At 39.4% G+C, this 19,646-nt stretch overlaps 1 protein-coding gene across 1 annotated transcript in view; it reads right to left on the reverse strand.

The window, feature by feature from the left end:
• WDFY3 (WD repeat and FYVE domain containing 3) overlaps positions 1–19,646 on the reverse strand; it is a gene marked incomplete at its 5' end in the record, with an annotated part of 98,139 nt that overhangs the window by 53,107 nt on the left and 25,386 nt on the right. Inside the window, 9 exons of the mRNA XM_010187212.1 lie at positions 171–323; positions 1,544–1,734; positions 2,156–2,267; positions 3,312–3,472; positions 7,620–7,851; positions 9,405–9,586; positions 14,396–14,614; positions 15,711–15,811; positions 18,450–18,681. Coding sequence (XP_010185514.1) covers positions 171–323; positions 1,544–1,734; positions 2,156–2,267; positions 3,312–3,472; positions 7,620–7,851; positions 9,405–9,586; positions 14,396–14,614; positions 15,711–15,811; positions 18,450–18,681 — 1,583 coding nt within the window. The remainder of the gene's footprint in view (positions 1–170; positions 324–1,543; positions 1,735–2,155; positions 2,268–3,311; positions 3,473–7,619; positions 7,852–9,404; positions 9,587–14,395; positions 14,615–15,710; positions 15,812–18,449; positions 18,682–19,646) is intronic.

Genomic DNA, 19,646 nt, shown 5'->3' on the forward strand with positions numbered 1-19,646 from the left:
GAAAAGTTACCAGTAATCTTGCTACACAGCTGCTTTACTGTACTATATATGAAATAACAAAATAGGATAGCAACATAGTGTACTGTTGTTCAGTATTTAAGGTATGGTATCAGCACTTGACTTAATCACTATCCAGTATCATCATCACTTTTCTGTGCAGCTTTACGTACTTCAAAATCACAGAGCAGATCCTGGAAGGCAGCAGAGTTTGGAATAATGGAGGTCTCATGCCCGCTATCAACAGTTCCTACCAAGGAAAAGGTCAGATGGAGTATGTGGCTGTTCAAAAGGGATCGTTTCTTCTTCAGCAGCATTGCCAGCAACTTGAACGAATAAACAGAAAAGGAATTAGTAGTCTATGAACACACAGAAAAGTAGCCATGACAACATAAACCTGAATAAGCTTAACCTTCCTTTTTATTGCTACTCTCTGTTGCTCTAGGCATAACTGTACATGTTGCCCTTTCAGTCCTCATTTCTGCTCTAACTTACAGCCTGGGTTGCAAAAGAAAAAATTACCAGGTGTACTATTGCTATTTCTCGTCTTCTGATGCAAACTTGTTAAACTCTCAACATACTGGCCTGTTGAGCTTCACTATCCCTCTTTGAAACATGACTAAAGAAATACAGATTTCTGGGAATCTCTCTCAAACCATGCTATTTGCTGAAGTCAATGAGTGGAATATAAGGTCATATGTCATGATCCACTGATTGCTTATGGTACAAGGAGAACACTGTCTAGATTTGTTTAGTCAAAGTAGGCCAAGGTCTGCAATAAGCTACACGGAATAATATGGTTCAACATAATTATACTCTGAGACATCTGATTTAGTTAAAGATGTCTCTGCTTACTGCAGAAGGTTGAACTAGATGACCTTTAAAGGTCCTTCCAACCCAACACATTCTGTAATTCAATATTAGCAATTAGCTTTAAAAGGTTTGTAAATATGCCACCCAAACGACAGCCTGAACCTTCCAGTTCAGTAAAACCATCTTCGTAAGAAATGTAAAATGTGTTGGACAAGTGAAGATCTTTTCAAGTCAGTCAACCAATCCTTCTGCATAACTGACTACATTTTCCCCACCCCAATGGAGAATTAAGAGGTCTTCAGCTTGAAATCAAACAGCACAACTATAAAGTCTGTGCAGTTTCCTCAAAATATTGATTCTAGGAGTCCACTTGTTCAGTTTTCTTCAAGTATCCCTCTTGCTGGCAGATCATGGAGACAGACACTCCCAGGCTTGCAGGGGTATGTTCACAATTACAGGAAAAAAATAATTTCTTTGCCATAGTTATGATGTTCCTCGCTATTAATTAAGGGTCAGATTCAGCAAAGCAGCTAAGTGTGCACAACTGCTTAGCAAAACATTTCACCCTCTCCTTTAGAAGTCATCCTGAATAACTCACCTATGCTAACTAGCCAAGAGCTCACTACACTTCAGAGCAGAAACACGGATTACCACAACACTATGAGCAATTTCCATGGGAACTGTTAGGACAGACAGTGGAATTCAATCAGCCTTTAAGACATTTCTTACATACCTGATAACCTCTGATTCTTTCCATTTCTTTGCTGGCTAATGGATTGCTCTTTACCACACAGACCAAGGCCTTCACAGCTGCATACAATCCTTCTACATCTGATGCCATGGCTACAAGTCCCAAAATAGCAGCAGCTCCACCAATGTATTGCAGTGTAGTGGCAACAGGCTTGGGGACAAATGTTCTTACACCTGAGCATAGGCAGCAAAAAATTTAGAATAAAATCAAATCTCATTCTTGTATAAAATAATTGTGACTATATGCAAGCAATTCTCATTCTAGCATTGCTTGAATTATGAGAAGAGTATCACTAGAAGAACTATGACACCTCAGAAGAAGAGGTGAAGGAAATACTGCACTGGAAAATAGTTTTAATGACCTATGGTAATCAAGTATATTTTCATAAAGAGACTCATATAAGCTGAAACAAGCATCCCATGTTAGTAGAAAAGGAAAAAGTATGTCCATAAAACATAAAAATGTTAAATACATCTAGCAATGTCCCATTAATATCACATTCATTAATTACATGATTTATCTTCAAGACCTAAGTTCTTATTGTCAAGTAACTAATCATGTTTAAACATAACAATTCTCAAATACTCAGCTCACCCAAATATCCTATCAAAGCTGCACCAATGGAGCGTGCTGGTCCATTCAAATGCCCTGCTGAATTATGTAGCAGCTTCACAGGTGTGGCATTTTCATGAGAAGAAATGGCCAGCTGAACAAAACAAAGAAAAAAAAATAAGGGGCTAAAGGGAAGAATTTCTTTTTTACGAAAGCCTAAACATAACTTGTGTATTTTCACCCTGTAATAAAGAGCAGGTAACAGATAACAAAAAGGAACTATGCTAGAGTCATGATAAAGTAAACAGAAATCTCCAGTTTCCAAAGTTTAATGAAGATGAATCTAACTTCAAAAATAATCCCACCAGATCACAGAATGGTTTGGGTTGAAAGGGGCCTTTAAAGACCCAATCTAGTCCAATCCTTCTGCTGTGGGCAGGGACACCTTCCACTAAATCAGGTTGCTCAAAACCCTGCCCACCTGACCTCGAACACTTCCAGGGAGGGGGCATCCACAACTTCTCTCAACCCTCATCATAAAAACTTTCATCCTTATGTTCAATCTAAATCCACCTTCTTTCAGTTTTAAACCCTTGCCCCTTGTGCTGTTACTACATGCTCTGGTAAAACGTCTGTCTCGATCTTTCTTACAAGCCCTCTGTATGTATTGAAAGGTCGCTATAAGGTCTCCCCAGAGCCTTCTCTTCTCCAGGCTGAACAAGCCCAGCTTTCAGCCTTTTTTCACAAATGGTTATTTGCACAATTAATTCACTGACTTTTAATGTATCTTGAAAAAAAATGCAAATGGATATTCTGGTTTCCAAAACAGAATCACAGTCAGAGGACTAAGCTATCAGCTTTATTCATCTGCAACAGCAGAAATACTGTTCAACAATATAATCTCAACTGTTTTTCAATGGGATTACAACTGCAAACTACATTAAAAAGCCAAAATGCCTCCAAAAGGTGCTAAGATGCCTAGCTACCAGTGATTTTACGAATGCGAGTAAGATTTAGAAATACAATCTCACTCAATTTTTACTTTTTATAAAAAAACATGGAAGTAATTATAGGCAACTTTCCTGACAAGTACACTGTTTTTCCTGGTTGCATTGAGTAAATTGCTTCGGAAGAAGGAAAAAAAAAAAAAAGGGAACAAACAAGTAGTACACACTAACCACCTAATTTCCCAACATACCTGTTTGGCAATGGCTTTACTATCCAACTTGTTGTAAACTTTCCTTATTTTCGCCACTGTAAATGAAGAAACTGAGAGCGCATAGAGACCAAAAGAAACCTTCTCTTCTGGTACCAAAGATACTGGAGACGGATTGATTCCTTCAGACTTTGAATCTTTGCCTTAAAGACAAAATAAAAGTTCATTTCAGTAATAACATTGTTTTCCTTTTCAGTTTAAAGAGTGAAATCTTAAAGCAAATTATATTGCAGAATAGGTATAAAATAAAAATTTTACAAACAGGCAAGATGTGATATGATCTTTGTGTACCTGCTTGCTGTACCCAAAAGTACCTCAATAGCATAGGATTTGTGAAATAAATTTGCTATTTAAAATAAAAGGGCAACGCACAGTAAACACTTCCTTTTGGGAAGGCCTACTATATTAACACAGTAGCAGTCTGTGGCTTTGCCAAGCAATACAAGATGTGGTGCTTCCTCATCTGAATTTTTGGCAGGTAACATTAATCCTATTCTCAATTTGCATACAGTCAAAGGGCTGTTCACTTCCCTTCCCACCTGAAGAAAAACAAACAAATTAATAAAAAACCAAAGAAGTATATGGTCCATCTGCATCCTTGCCTGTGACAATAGACATTTTATTAGGTTAGCCAAAAAGTAATTGCTTTTTTTTCTGGGTAAATGAAAAGTGAATTTTTCATGGGAAACAAATCTTTATTAAACGATATAGTGTCCATTTTGTTCAATTACCTTTTGCCATCTTTCAGACTCAAAATATCCTTTTTAGCAAAAAACAGTTCCAGGAACAATTTGACATCCTCATCAGCAGTCAAAGTTTTACCCGTCAAGGCGTTTTGTAAAGAACAAAACCAATGGTAGTCTCATGGTGCCAGGTCTGGTAAACATGGTGGAGGTGGTAACACATCACAGTCAAGCTGTAACAATTTTTGACAAGTGACCAAACTTTTATGTGGTCTAGTGTTATCACTGAGAAACACACCACCTTTGTGATTCACCAATTCTCGATGTTTCTGTTTGACAGCATTATTTAATTTATGCAGTTGATGACAGTACAAGTCGGAATTAATGGTCTTGTTCATTGGTAGCAATGAAAATACACAGTATCTTTGAAATCCCACCAGATTGACATCACCTTCCTTTGGTGAATATCTGCTTTTGAAGTGCTTTGAGCTGGTTCATCACGCTTGATCCATGATCTTTTTTTGTTTGCTGTTGTTGTAGATGATCCATTTGTCACCGCCTGTTATTGTGTGTTTCAAAAATGGACCATTTTCTTCATGTTCCAAGAGAGAATTGCAGATGTCAACGCACTTGGTGAGATGAATTTCTTTGAGCTCATGTGGTACCCAGGTATCGAGCTTCCTTGATATGTATCCAAGCTGTTTTAAATTATATTCATGGCTCAATTTAGTATGTTGAGACTATCAGCTATCTCTGGTGTTGTTCAGTGCCTTCTGGATTTGACCAATGCCTTCATTTTGTCATTACCAACTTCGACTGGCCTTTCTGAGCATGGTGCTTCATTAACATCAAAAATCTCCAGACTGAAATTTAGCAAACCAATTCTGATACTGCCATAGCTTTAAGGCATCTTCACCATACACATCACATAAATCACATAAAATGAGCTTGTACAGCATCTTTTTGTTCTCCGAAGCAATACCGCAAAATATGATGAATGTGTTTCTTTTGATTTTCCTTTTTTTTAATCAATGCCAAATAAATAATTTTTAATGAAGCTGTGCACTTTCTTTTTCTAAAACAAGCTTGAACTGTCAGTTGTCAATTTACATAATGAGTTTGTGGTTTTAAATGAAGTTACATTTCAAGACATGTATGTCCATCTATTAAAAAAAAATGCAATTACTTTTTGGCCAACCCAATACAACGATTTGCTAGGAAAACTGCCTTAAAGAATGGCACAAGAGATGCAAGACTGAATAAAGAGCAAAAGGCCCAGGTATCAAAGACAATATATAACTGTATCTTTACTGTTTTGTATAAACTGCTCTGAAAGTGGAAGGTTCTTGTGAGGCACTGCAAACACTATGATTCACAGCTGTCTACAACACTTAGAGGAAGTGTGCAAAACTCAACACCTGACAATTTAGAGAGACTCACTTCTGCATCATCGTTCCAGGTCAAAAGGTGTCTGTAACTCCAGTGAAATACATTAATGGAATTTTAAAAAGCATGAAGGCTCCTCACCTAACAGCGAAACAAATGAGAAGCTGGATGTCTACATAATTTGTTGAATCAGGGTCAATTCCCTGTCAAGTTTCACTTAAGAGAGCGTTTGAGAAGTAGTCTCAGTTTCCCCATAAATGAAATCCTCATTGGATCCTCAGCTCACACAGATGCCCTGAGAAAATCCTTCCATTTCAGCAAACAGAGAAAGGAATTTCTTCTCCCGAACTAATAACTGCTCTCTGAGGGGCTTTTCATTTTGTTTAAACACAGGACAAATTCTCTGAAGATAGCATCCTTGCTCACTAAAAGCAGGGACAAAACTTGTGAAAGAAGCATTGCATAGGTAAACGGCAAGTCACAAGATTCAGTTTCCCTATAAAGGACAACAGTGGAAGATTGCAAGGGCTCTTCGCTTCTCTAGGATTCCCACAGACAATCATTACACCAAGGTAAAACAAGCATTTTGGATAGAGAAGTCAGGATAGAAGGGTAAGGTACAGAGCTTCAGGCTGCACCCCCTATAAAATTCCTTAGGGTTTGGCACAGTACTGGCATGTGACATGAACACAAGCTTAGCCCCAAATAGAAAAATACCCTTTGTTCTGGAGCCAACTACTCTTGAAATACAACAAACTGAGCAAAACTTGTGCAGGAGAAATACAAAGACACACTGGAAAACATCAGTATGTTAAGAAATGAAGAATTCTTTTAAGGTACTGTGGGCTTCCTGGTGAACATGGCCTTAGGAAGGCAGGAAGATCTTTAATTCTCAGAAGTGAATGAACAAATTAATGGAAGTTGCTTTGGCCAATCTGGTACTTAAAACTTGCACAACACCAGCCAAAATGCCTTCCAAGACAAATAATAATTGACTAGCAGATACCTAAATCCAGATTTGCTTGCCAGGTTTGTTCAGCTGTCAAAAATGCAAGTATGTGACACAGAACTGTACATGACAAAATTCTACTCCCTGAAGTTTTTCACTCAAGATGGGCAAGGAAAACTACCTTCTTTTTCATGATACTTTGTGCTTTCATAGCCTGAACATCATTACATTTGAGGGGAGGGTCTGTCACCACTCCACATTTCCATTTTTCACCATGGAAAGTAAGACTTTGTGCACTCCCTGTACACACTTCCGTTCTCCTACCACTCACATCACTCACTACCTCCTTCCCTTGAGATGGTGATGGTTTCTCTCCAGAAGAGCTGGAGAGCATTATAGCCCTTATGGAGAAAGACAAAGCAAGGACAGATGACTTGATACTTGCCCATCTTCAGTAATGATTCACTGAAAAGCCCTGTGATTAACAGGTAAAGCAATGAGGGTCTTCTGATGTAATACTGATGTTAGCAAGGAGGTACTCTAACTGCATAGAAAGACAGAGAATGCCACCGAACAGGAAAATTTTGCTAGTGACAGCTCATATGACCAGAGTTAACTGAGAGTCTGTTGTCTGAATAGTTAAAAACAGGGCTATGGACACACATTTCTAACAAGGTTATTAATATCTTTTTGTGCAGCACTGCCCTCAATTTCAAACAAGAAAACTTTAAAAAAAGAATAGAATTGTCCATATTTGTTCGCAACAAATGCTTAAAGACCATCTGCTGCACCACAATCCTTCCCTGTTGGATTTTTTTTTTTCGTCAGTTGACCTATTTAGACCTTATAACAATGACATTTCAAGACAGCTGTGTTTAAAGAACAGAATACATTGCAGATTTATTAATGAGTGCTATCACTAGAAACTGACAAGTTAAAATGCCTTTCCAATTTCACTTTCTATAGATAAATATAATACACAGTATGAATAATGACAGCTTCAAGTATTTCTAACTGGTTTAAAAGCAAAGTAAGGAATACAGGCACTTCTATCATATCTCAGTACAAGAACTACCAGAAGTATAATAAAACAGTAATTTGGATTTCCATCATTCTCTTCAATAGCAGCTACTAATCTCCTTCCTACGAAGAGCTAGCTTTTCCTCTCTGCTACTGCATACTTTCCTTTTTCACCTCTTCTGCCAATATGCACACAAAAAGATTCAACTACACCCCGGTCAAGTCATTTGCCATCATTTGAATTATACTTACATGGTAAGTATACTGCTTGAAAGCTTCCAACGTAATTTGGTCCCAGCTCATAAATGGTGCTAACACCTGGGGCAGGTAAAACTTCCTCCAGAAAGTGTGTAGGGCCCAAACGCCACACTAATGAAGAGAGCTGGCGTTGAGCGGGTGGTGTGCCAATATAGGCATAAACAGTGCTGACTACAGGGGGATTGGCAGAACCAGACCCACTAGGACTACTATGAATATAGTGGAGCTGTAAGGGAGAAAAAAACATGGTGAAGTTATTGAAAGAGCAAGAGTACCATGAAAGAAAAGTAAAGAGATCAAAAATTTGGGAAAGTGATTTGCAAACCAGGGAACATACCAAATGACTGATAAGTCATGCACGGTATTCTAAGACACCATACAGCAAAAGTCAGTGAAGAACATTAACCAGAAGGTAAATGTAAAGATCAGAAGTTAAATGGCTTTCAAAAGATGAAGGTATGTATGGAAACAGAGTATGAAAACATGCATGTTCTGTGCTTAAAAACGCTAGAGAACAAGGCTGTGTCTCGATTCTAAACGTGGTGCTTTATGATGGTTATTACTTTTTGCAAAAGCAGTAAGACAATATTATAAACTTTGTGTTCTTTCTCCTCCTTCTTCACCCACTGAAAACATGCCTATAGTAATTATACTGTTTTGAGCTGAACTGCAAAAGTGATGAACTCAATTTGAAAAGATTTTCAGATGGCAATAAAACAAATACATGGGTAAGATACTGGCCTATATATAATGGCAATAACAATCTCACAAGTGTTTTCTATCTACCTGGTAAATAATCTGTTACCAGCTATTGAATGTAGTCATGTATGGCAAGACAGATGGCCAGATACATGCTCATGTATTACAGCTTTTAGCATAACAAGTAAAGTTACTATAGACCTTTCTGAAAAACGAACACTGAAAGGTGAATACTTTGAAAGTAAAAAAAAGTTCAAAAAAGTAAAAAAAAATAGTATTACCTATAGCAGTACAGTAACACTAGCTAATTTGCACTCCACACCAGGATTAGCTTAGTCCCTTAAGGTCCATGCCTGCCAGGTGGCAAATACTCTTTGGTTATCAGTTACAGATCAGGAATGCTTTGTACTCCATGGACAGATCCACAATGCTCTTCTCTGCTTTTGACCTCCTAGTTTCTTCCACCTAACAATAAAAAAACCTCACCTTTGCAACTAAATGTGTTTCATCTACAACCAACCGACAACACTGGACATCCCAGTTATCACTGATAAGAGGATGCTACTTCTGGAGTGGCAAGAGGGTTGGAAAAGGAACAACATGGATAAACTGGCAAAGCTGTCTTACTCTGTAATCTTCCTGTTATTCAAAATTAGATCTGCTATGTGGTCCTGGGATATGTCATCTTCAGCTTTTTATCAGCCTTCTAATTAATCTAGTCAGCAGTGTAGCCATGTCACACTTGCCTCACATTCAATGCAAATACACCCACTTCACTTTAGCATTACTATCACTCACACCTGAGAAAGTATTGATTATCTTCTACTCTTAACAGGACTATGGCTGGGTCTGAGCTGTGTAGTGAGCAAAGACTACTTTCTGCAAGGCTCCTCATTTTTCTTTGTTTTTTTTTTTGTTTGGATTTTTGGTGGGTTTTTTGGGTTTGTGTTTGTTTGTTTGGGTTTTTTAATTTTTTTATTATTTTTTTTTTTACACACACACACACAGACATATATATATGCACAGAAAGAGAAAAATCACTCCAAACAGTAAAAATGAGGATTTAAAGATTTATTTTACCTTAACAGTGTTAACAAGCTGTCCATCAAGGTAGAGCGCAGCTGTACTGTTCTTTAGCATGCCTTTACTCATGACCAGAACTAGGTGATGCCATTGGCCTTCCACAATGAGGTCACCACAGCGGAAACGGGCACAACAAGGAAGAATTTCATAAAATGATGATTCCTCACTGAAGTCATCGACTAAAGGAAAAGCACCAGTTAGCAGACACCAGCAGAAATGTTATTCATTTGTTTTAAGCTTCTTATGCCATTAGACTTAACACAAAACAATCTACAGCAAAACATTAAAGCCAAAACTTTAGGAAGCATGTTGTTAACAATGCAATCAAAACTATAATTAACCAAATAGGCACAAACTCCTACAGTTAACAAGATACGACTTTAGACTATCAAATACAAGAACTGAAAGAATGAAATCAGAATTTTTGAGAAAGTATTCAGACCAAATTGTCACAATGAACTGAACTGAACTTCCTAAAATACTTGCACATTGTATGGGGTTTTCTGTGAGGGTTGCGGTTTGGGGGTTTTTTTAGGGGACAGCAGGGAAGGACTATGGAGATAGACATGTGAGAAGCTGCTAGAATTTCTCTGGCTCCAATTTTTGACCCACCTCTGACCAAGGCCAAGCCAAACAGCACGTATTTAAGAAAGGTGCAGCGCATGGTCTGCTCTCCCATGCCCTGGCCCCAGCCAGTGTGGCCCCGTTGTGGGTGGCACAGACCCAACCTGGCCGGGCTGGGTTGGCCCCTACTTAAGCTAAAGCCCTGCTGCAGCTCCAGCCCAAGAGTGCTGAGAACTCTTCAAGAAGCAGCAAAAGAAACCTGCAGCAGAGAAAAGGAGTGGGATGTGAGAAGAACAACTGTGCAGACACCAAGGTCAGTGAAGAAAAGAAATGGGGGGAGGAGGAAGTGCATGGAGCTGAGGTTCCCCCTGCAACCTGTGGTGAGAGGGCAGGTTGACCCGCCTGCAGTCTGTGGAAAGTCAACAGTGGAGCAGATCCACATGAGAAGGTGGCTGCCCCCACAAAGGCTGTGACTCCATGGGTGGTGTGTGCTGGAGCAGTCTGTGGGATGGGCTGCACTGTGTGGAATGGAAGACCACACCAGAGCAGTTTGTGAGGAAAACAACCCTGCAGCCATAGGCAGACCCACACTGGAGTTTTGTGGAGGACTTTTCTCCTGTGGGAAGGGTGCCACGTGGAAGCAGAAGAAGAGTGGGAGGAGTCCTCCATACTCCTGAAGAATCAGTGGCAGAGACCTCATGGGATGAACTGACTGCAACACCCATTCCCATCCCCCTGTGCCACTGGCAGGGGAGGTAAAGAAACAGGGAACAAAGCTGAGCCCTGGAAGAAGGGAAGGGTGGCAGAAGGTGTTGACTGTAAGACCTGGTTGTATCTCTCACTGTTCTACTCTGATGTCACTGGTAACAAAATTAAATTGCTTTTCTCCCCAAGATGAGTCTGTCTTTTGCCCATGACCATAAATTGCGAGTGAAAAACCCTCCCCAGTCCTTTGTCTCAGCCCACAAACTCTGTTATACTTTGTTTTTTTTTCCTCCCTATCCTATGTGGGGGAGAAGAAGTAAGTTAATGACATCATGGTGCTCAGTTGCCCACTGGGCTTAAACCACAACACGCATTAACAAAGCAATATGGTTTTGGTTGTATCAACAATGGGTCTCTTCTTCGGTTCTCTTAATTCTCTGAGAAAATTCTCAGGATGCTTATGGACTTTTGGCAGTTATGTTTTACTTCTCCCCTCCTGCTCTCTCTTTGAAATTTTAGCTGGAATGACTTGTTCACTCAAGTTTTTACTACCTTTCTCATGCCACCATGCAAGTCTCAGAAAGATTTTTGTTGTGTTTTTTGTTGGTTTGTTTTTTTTAAATATTTACAGCAGTAATCAGCAAGAAATAACAGATGTCTCTCTAAACCTATAGGGCTATTTTTCACCTTTCTCATACTGTGGAGAGAAAGATACCCATAATTCCTGAACTTTTTCCTCACACTTTTCCCTACTGTACCATGGTCTCTTCTACATGTGTCACTATCTGCTCCAGCATGGTCCTCTCAAGGCACCTCTGCTCCAGTGCCTGGAGAGCCCCTTCCCTTCCTCCTGCTCTCACCTTGGTGTTCTCAGGGCAGTTTCTCTCACATTGTTTTCCCTTTCTCCTCACTCAACACAGCGTTTCGCCCTCTCTTGCATATGTTTTCCCAGAGGTGCCACCAGCCTGGCTGCTGGGCTCAGCCGTGTCCTGTGGGGGTTATCTGCTGCGGAGCCAGATGGCACTGGCCGTGTTTGGCATGGGGCAACCCTGACCTTTTCCCACAGAAACCCCACCTCACCCCTGCCCCACCTGGCTACAGACAGCCAGTATAAGCTCGCCACTATTTTGCTTAAACAATCAGGTCACACACAAAAGAAGATAAAAGGACTGCCTTTCTTACCATCTGCATCAGAATCAACCTAAATTATACAGCATCAATAAGGGAAGTTAAAGATGAGGTTAAAAGCCTGAGACTTTTTTCTGTAACAGAAGCCACAAATGGCTAGGGGGACATGCATCAAGCACAGGCCAGGGATACTCATAACTCGAGCCTTGGCAGTCTGGGTTCTCCTCTTCTCCATTTTGTAGTTCTGAAGAAAACTAATTTTCTGAAATGCTGCTACTGAAGGGGTAGCTTAGGGCTGAGACACCTCTGCCCAAGTCAAAACAAAGGCTTCATGACATCTTGTCTGTTCTAGTTTTTGTACTGTAACCCCAGCGAGTCACTCTCACTCACCTTCCCCCTTGACTGTATCAGCAGTGTAGCCTGGGCCATAAGGCTGCTGACCCAGCACAAGCACCAGCAGCAGCTACGGGCTGAGGTGAGATGCACCCACAGCTCCATCAGCCACCCTCACACCCACAGCCAGACAAACTGGAGATCAATGCCTGCCTTCCAGGTGTGTGGCCAGAGGAACCCACTCCCAGCCTCTCCACAAGACTGCAAACCACAAACTGCTGACCACCAATCCCAAATTCACCCACCTATACTTTCTAGCATTACCCAGGTCTTTCTTCACTAACAAGTGCTGAATTCCCTTCTCCTGAATGTTGAAACACACTTTAGTTCTCAAAATACAATTTAAAAAATACTCTAAAAGGCATCCTTTGATTTCATACCAGAGGGCGTAATCAGTTTGCAGATGCATTAGCTTCTCCATCACAAAGCAGAATAACCCACACTACTTGAAAGCAAAAAAAAAAAAAAGAAAAAGAAAGATGAAAATCCTCCACCAAGGAACACTTCAAGAGAAAACAGGAGCTTTTCACATCTCTCTTCATTCTTTCATATTGAAGGAAAATAAACCACTAAACCTCTTACCTCAACAGCCTCCTGTACAGGGAGAACACTCATTTCTTTAGAAGTAGCACAAGGAAAATGATAAAACCAGAGGATTCAGAACTAACTTTCAGATGCAAAAATAACCTCAAATTCTTTTTCTCAGTCAAAAACCTTGCTCACAAGAAGGATCCTTAAAACACTCCTTTTATTCTTACAATAGAGCATCAGCACTTCCAGTCCCTATGCAGGAGGGCCTGCCATCTCAGTTCTTCAGGTACTTACCTGCTCAGCCCTTGACATACACGATCACCTACAGCTTAGCCATGACAGAGCAGTACTCCAGTAAAGCAAAGTATCCCATTCAATTAAAAAACAGTCTTTGTAGTCAGAGACCTTCAGATCTTCTCTGACAAAGCGTCTTAAAATCCAATCTCTTTTTGAGATAGATAATAGGGGCTTACAAACTAAAAACCTAGCATCTATAGCTCCAGTGCAGGCTAAAGCAATTACGATGAAGATAAACTTATTCTCTCTTACAAAATACCAGGCTTCTGAGAAAGAAAACACTGCTGTTATCTTTGTAATTTAAGACTTTTAGTTCCTTCTTTATATCATGGGTCTTCAACTCTCAAGTTTTAGGTCTTGAACCTGACTTCTACTAAGAGAAACTACTGCAGTTAATGATGCAAACGTCCTCTTAACATGAATATAAGGAATATTCCATAACAATCTGGTTTGTTGTTTTGTTGTTGTTTTTTTTAAATAGTAACAGTTACAAAAAGTCTTTATTAGTGCCCACTACTCAAAGGAAAGAACAGAACCAGGAACAGATTTTTGATAACCACTTGTAACCCAGCATGTTGGTCTGGTAAAGAGTGAAGTCTGAAACACGTGCAGAAGGCTGCCCTGATCCCTCTCAGCTCCTCCACAGCCATGGTGCATAAATGGCCTGTCAAAACTCATGATTTTTTGGAGGCTCTGATGGAGAACAAGGCAGGAGACAGGAGTTGGTAAGTCTGATGACCCTGACTGCACTGATAGCTCTCCCTAGAAAATTCACTAGCCTCACCAGCTTCACTGAGATCTTCATTGCACCTCCTGTGCACGAGATACTGAATGATGGTACAAACTCTTTCTGAAAACTGATCATAGCATTAAAACATGAAGTGAAAGAATGATCAACTTCAAATAGCTCTCCAGCGTCAGAACTATCCAAACTGAAAAAGCTTTCACAACCTGTCAGTTTACTATTTCCAAACTTTTCAAAGCAGTGATAGTTAACATTTGCACTTCAAAAGATGATGTTTAAAGTGAATGATACAAGACAAACAAAAAGCAAAAACCTCCAAAAAACAATGACATAATTCCTCCTTCAAATCTGTAATACTTGAGTTTTTTTGAAAAAAACAAAACAAAACAAAACAAAAAAACCCCTTTATATGCAGATATCAGGTAATATTTAGAAATTATAAAAAATTTCTACACAAATATTTACATTTTGCATCTTTTCACTGTCAAAACCCATCAAGAGCTGGTGAAGCTGCAACTGAAGTTCCATCACACACAATTCTTGTAGACACTAGTTTCAAAATACACTTGCAGTCACATGCCCATAGTATCGTCAGGATTAGCTGGCAACACAACACAACTCTTACTGTAATTTTGAAGCAATTCCTCTTTAGTTGAAACAATCAGTGACCGGTCTTTTGCTGAGAAGACGATGGCAAGGCATACATAATGCTGCTCCGAGGAGTTTGCACGCCGCACTACAGTAAGAAGTCTCACAGGATGGTTATTAGGAGGTGTACTAAAATGTTCAATACAAAACCAAGTTGAGTAGCTTAAACCAGATGGCGGTGGGAAAAATCTTTCACCTAAAAACAAATACAAAAGCCCATTATATAGTTGGAGTAGCTAGTACTTAGGATACCTATGTGTTCCTGTCCCTTTTTTTGTATCAGCTCAGTCCCTCAGTTGGTACCCGCTATGCTTTCTGAAACTTTCCCTTTGTGGCCTTCAGTGATACTTCCTTCATTTCTGAGTCAAGCCTGGAGAAAAATCCATATAAAGCTAGCTCAGAAGAGCTTCTTTCAAAACAGAGTAAAGTAAGAATTGTACACTATTCCCTCCTGCTCTAAAACCAAAAATCAACTCTGAAGGTGTACTTGTTCAGAACAATCCAGTTTCAGTTCCCTGGACAAAAAAAGTGGAAATGGCCCTCAGAAACTGCTAATATAATGACAAGATGCTTCTTCCATAGGTGTGTTTCATTGAAGAAGCCTTTGTGGAAGATCTCTTTACCGTATACACCTGACTCCATTTAATGGAAGATCTCTCTACTGTATACACCTGACTCCATCTCCTGGGGTAATCCCAGAGAACAATAAAATGCTCAAAGACTTCAAGTACTGTCTAACACTAATTCTGTCTTACTGCAGTAAACCTCAACCTAGTTTTTAGACTTAATGCCTTTTAAACTAAGTGGTCATGTCCAGTTAGACCTGCAGCTCACCAGGTTCCTATAGGCTTAACAGGGATAAGAGATAGCAAACAATTTAGATGAGATTTTTGTGATTATACACGTGTAACTACACCCGTAATAAATTCAATCAGGAATTCAGCAGAACAAATCCACAAGTACAGCATGTTTCCTATGCTCTGGCAACCTCCCACTACCACCTCAACTTTTTCTTAATGCATCCAGGTTCACTATTCACACACTCCTCTTGATTAAAATTTAACCTTCTGCAGAAAGTCTTGTATTTTAACGCAATCACACATTTGTGTTTCATATTGCTTTTCATTGATTTGGGAGCAAAAAATAACAGGAACGCAGACCCAAAAAGACACAAGTTTTCAATTATGAGTGTGCAATGTCCATACTGTCACTTCATGGTTAACAAAGAAATGTAAGAGGACTAAAGAACATCAGATACAAAACACTGCTAACAGTCATACTTGAGTACTTACCAGTTCCAATTCCACTGACAACTGCACCATCAACAAGTCCTGTTGTAACAGCATTATTTGTAGGTGCATTATGGGGAGCCAAACTTGGCAAGAACAGGCAGCTGTTAAATAGAAGACCAGTAACACACTAGAGTTTATGAAAGTCAATACAAACAAAGTAAAGCCTAGGAAAATATACCACATAATATAAGCATACCATCACTCTCCTTGGCTGTACATGTTAATAAAAAATAGAAATGAATTCTCAAAATTTCTCCTTGTGAAGCGAAATTATCTCTAGTGCAAAGAGCTTTGGCAGCATACATCTCTGGTGCAAAAGCAGAGACATTTATGCCTACGTGGCTCCACAGTGTAAGATGCTCCCATGTGTGCCACCTTGCTGTAGCCTTTACGAAGTTCTGGACTCCCAAAGACATTGGATTAGCTAAATATTCAAAGTATCTGGTAACTGCATACTGTAGTGTTCCTATTTTAAGTATGTACACTCTTACAGTGACACTGTATTTCACCAAATTAGCTACATTTGGTCCTTACAAGAGCCGGCAATGTTGTGGACGCAATGGAAATAGATATAAGGAGTACCTTTCAGTGACCAGCCTACCCAAGATGGAGTGAATCCCCACAGCAGTTCAACTTCCAGTTTGTACAGATTGTCCTACTGGAGGCAAAATGACAGGTCTTCCACTTGCTTAAGAATCATCATTTTGTTGACACACTTGAGCAGGCTGGTTTAAGTACACTGTACTTGAGCTGCCTTACAGAGCTAGGAGTTATTTTGTTCTCAAGTAAGCTATAAAGAGTTAACTTGACCAACCATCTTAAAGCAACAGCTGCCTGTGGTTCTGGTCACTACTTACTTTTTTCTGATTACAGTTCTCATCACATACTTCTTCCTCCCCCTTGAAAATGTTATACTCTGGGCTAACCCCCCATAGTCAATGGTGTTACAAGCATGTTCTCTCTAAGCAGATAACTTGCAAGGGTCCACCAACTGACTGTTAACTCTGTTGAGTTCATGAAACACCCTAGCACTCAGAAACAGTCCAAAAAGTTTCTATATTTTTTTTAATCGATTATGAAAGCCTTAAGTGACTTGTTGAAATTACAAGAAGTCATAACTGCATTATGTGGATTACTTCTTGACACATTGCAAGCATCCACAAATTCCCTGGAGCAACCACAGTAACAACTTATTTTGTTAGCCTATTTCAAGTTCTTAGGTCAAAACCATTTTCTTTTCTCTTATGAGGGATGTGGAACATAGTTCTGAGAACCACTTGTTTTCAAATAAAAGTCTGTCCCTGACAATATTGGATATGAAGGTTAGATGCACTGCATCCTTGCTTAGCAAAGCTGAAAAGAGAGTGCAGAGCAGCAGAGCTCCCAAATATGCAGGCTGGACTGTGCTCTCAGACCAGTCACCCCAAGTAAACTGGAATACAAGCACTAAGATGCAAGTGGCTCTGTCGAAGGCCACATCAGAACCAAAACAAGAAACACAGTCATATAAACATTATGTCTGGAAAGAAAAAGACAAGATGAACAATTCTGTCAGGTGGAGCTGTTTCTGGTTTTATGAAATTGTGGCACAGCCCTGGACAACAGATAATTTCTACCTCTTCTCACAACTCTTTAAAAAAAAGAAGAGAGTGCAATAAAAATGTTGAAGAATTACTCATCTCATGAGAATCTGCCACACTCTTTTGGGCCTCACAGCAGTTGTCCTTTTTGGTGGCTTGTGTCATGAAAAGACTTTTAATAAGGCTTCTTGTCAGGTTTCTTAAGCTTTTAACAAAGTTTCTGGGAAATTCTGAACGATTACTTATCATTGGAGGTACCTATCACAATTGTCTGACTTGTGGGTACTTCACAACACTGCCTCCTCTGAGATCCTGGCTTTCCGTCTACTTGTGAGCCTCCACCTATGAACCAGTCCACAGGCAGCTAAAGAATACCTGTTCCTTATACTATTGGCCTAATTTTTTATAGGAATTTTTGAATATTTACCACTTAGCACAGGACAAAATCAGTATTTTGAGGTTTTTCTATTTAGCTTTTATAGCCAAAAAGACAAATATTTTCCTTAAACAGATGCTAAGAATGGTGTTATGTTTTCATCTTCTGAATAGTTAAGTTAAATCATATTACATGATCCTCAAAGTGCCTCACTCAGCAGGTGTTTAATCAGAGAGAGGATAAACAGTAAATGAAGGTGATAGTGCTAAAAGACAAAATGAGTTAAGTACTATATTCAGGCTATACCTCCAGTTAATAGTCAGCTTTTTCTAGTTTTTTTTTGGACTCAACATCACTTCCTTCTCTGCTTTACTTGTACTTCTGATTTGCCCACTTCCTCATTTTCAAGTTTTTAATCAATTTTAAGTGGGTTTCAGAGCACTTGGGTCATCCAAATGTTGCACATAAATCCTAGCAACTAATGCATTTCTGCAAGGGTATGTTTGTTTTAAAAGTCACAGGAAATCCAGAACTGAGAGGGTACTGTCAATGTTGAGATACATACTGACTTCTACATTCACACACAGCAAGCAAGCATTGGTTACAAGTCATTAATGTCAGAGTGGAAAGTTATGTGGCTTGAAGTATTCTTTTCTTTAAAGAATTCATTTGTTTCTGGTTTGCAAACAGTCCATTAAAATTTACAAATATTTCTTTGAAAGAAGAAAGTAAGAAAACACTGTACCGTGCCCCATGCTATTTGAAAGCACTGTAGGACCTTACCCGAACCCTTCAAGAGAGGTGTCAAACTCAATGAATGCTGGCGTAACCGATGATCCATGAAGCCTGATATCATGTGGGGTTGTCATAGAGACCAAACACTTCACTCTCGTCAGGGGTACTGTGCTCCCTTCTGCTGGCTTGAGAAGGCTCTTGCTTATTCGGTAGTGGCTGTCTTCGTGCAAACCGAAGACGCTGTCAGAACCCAGACCTTCCGTTGAGGTAACCATGCTATCTACAGTAGAAGCCAAGAAACAACACAGCATTGCAAAAGGGAGGAATTTTCAGGCTATTTATTTGGACTTTTCAAGTACAGCTTCCAGTGCAACAGCTGAACTGTTAGTCATCATCAACCAGTTCAGCCTCTCAGAAGATGATGGGTTGGGAAGTACTGTTCTTAACTGTAAAACCGTTCGACTGAGGTAGAGAGATGAGCGTCTTGTGCAAGGTATTATGGAAAGCATACAGTAAAGGCAAAAAACTGAAACAGGAGACCATCCCATTATCTAACATCAGGGAAGTGTCCCTTTCACAGAGGCTTTGTTTTCAGGCACATTCCTGCCACCTGACTTAACAGGCAGGAAAAATTCTGCTTTGTGTTTTTCAGATGCAATAGCTGAGCTAAAAGTCCCAGAGCTCTCAATAAGCAGAAAGGCTCAGTAAGCTTAGTTTAGGAAATTTAACATGATAACTTGCAGTATTCAGCTTTGCATTCTCTCCCCTAGGTTAAAAACCTTTCAGACTCCCATTTTCACTATTTTCATTGTTTAATTTCCACTGTAATAATACTCTATTAAAAATAAATACATAAGCAAGCATGGGCTGGCCAAGAGATAAGTTGAATCTCTCCTTCTCTCCTCTCTTTCCAAATGTACTGAATCTGATGACATAACATGAATTCAGTTATTATATTTCTACTTGAGAGATAAAAGATTAAGTGTGAGAGTTGTGTAGACAGTGGGAAGAAGGTATTTAATGCTTGTAATTAAGGACGATACAGGATACTTTCTAGTTCCTTTTAAATAATTCAAACATTTCAACTAAGATATTTTTAACTAGGTTTTACATCTGGCCATATAACTAAACTGACACCTAGAAATAAGATTTATCAATAATTTCTTTGTGTTACTGAGACTCTACTCTACTACATGAACAGCTATTCCCAAGCTCTACAACTCATTGATAACAACAGGAAAGAGT

Source organism: Mesitornis unicolor, unplaced genomic scaffold (genome assembly GCF_000695765.1).
Source record: "Mesitornis unicolor isolate BGI_N332 unplaced genomic scaffold, ASM69576v1 scaffold496, whole genome shotgun sequence".
Taxonomy (NCBI): Eukaryota; Metazoa; Chordata; class Aves; order Mesitornithiformes; family Mesitornithidae; genus Mesitornis; species Mesitornis unicolor.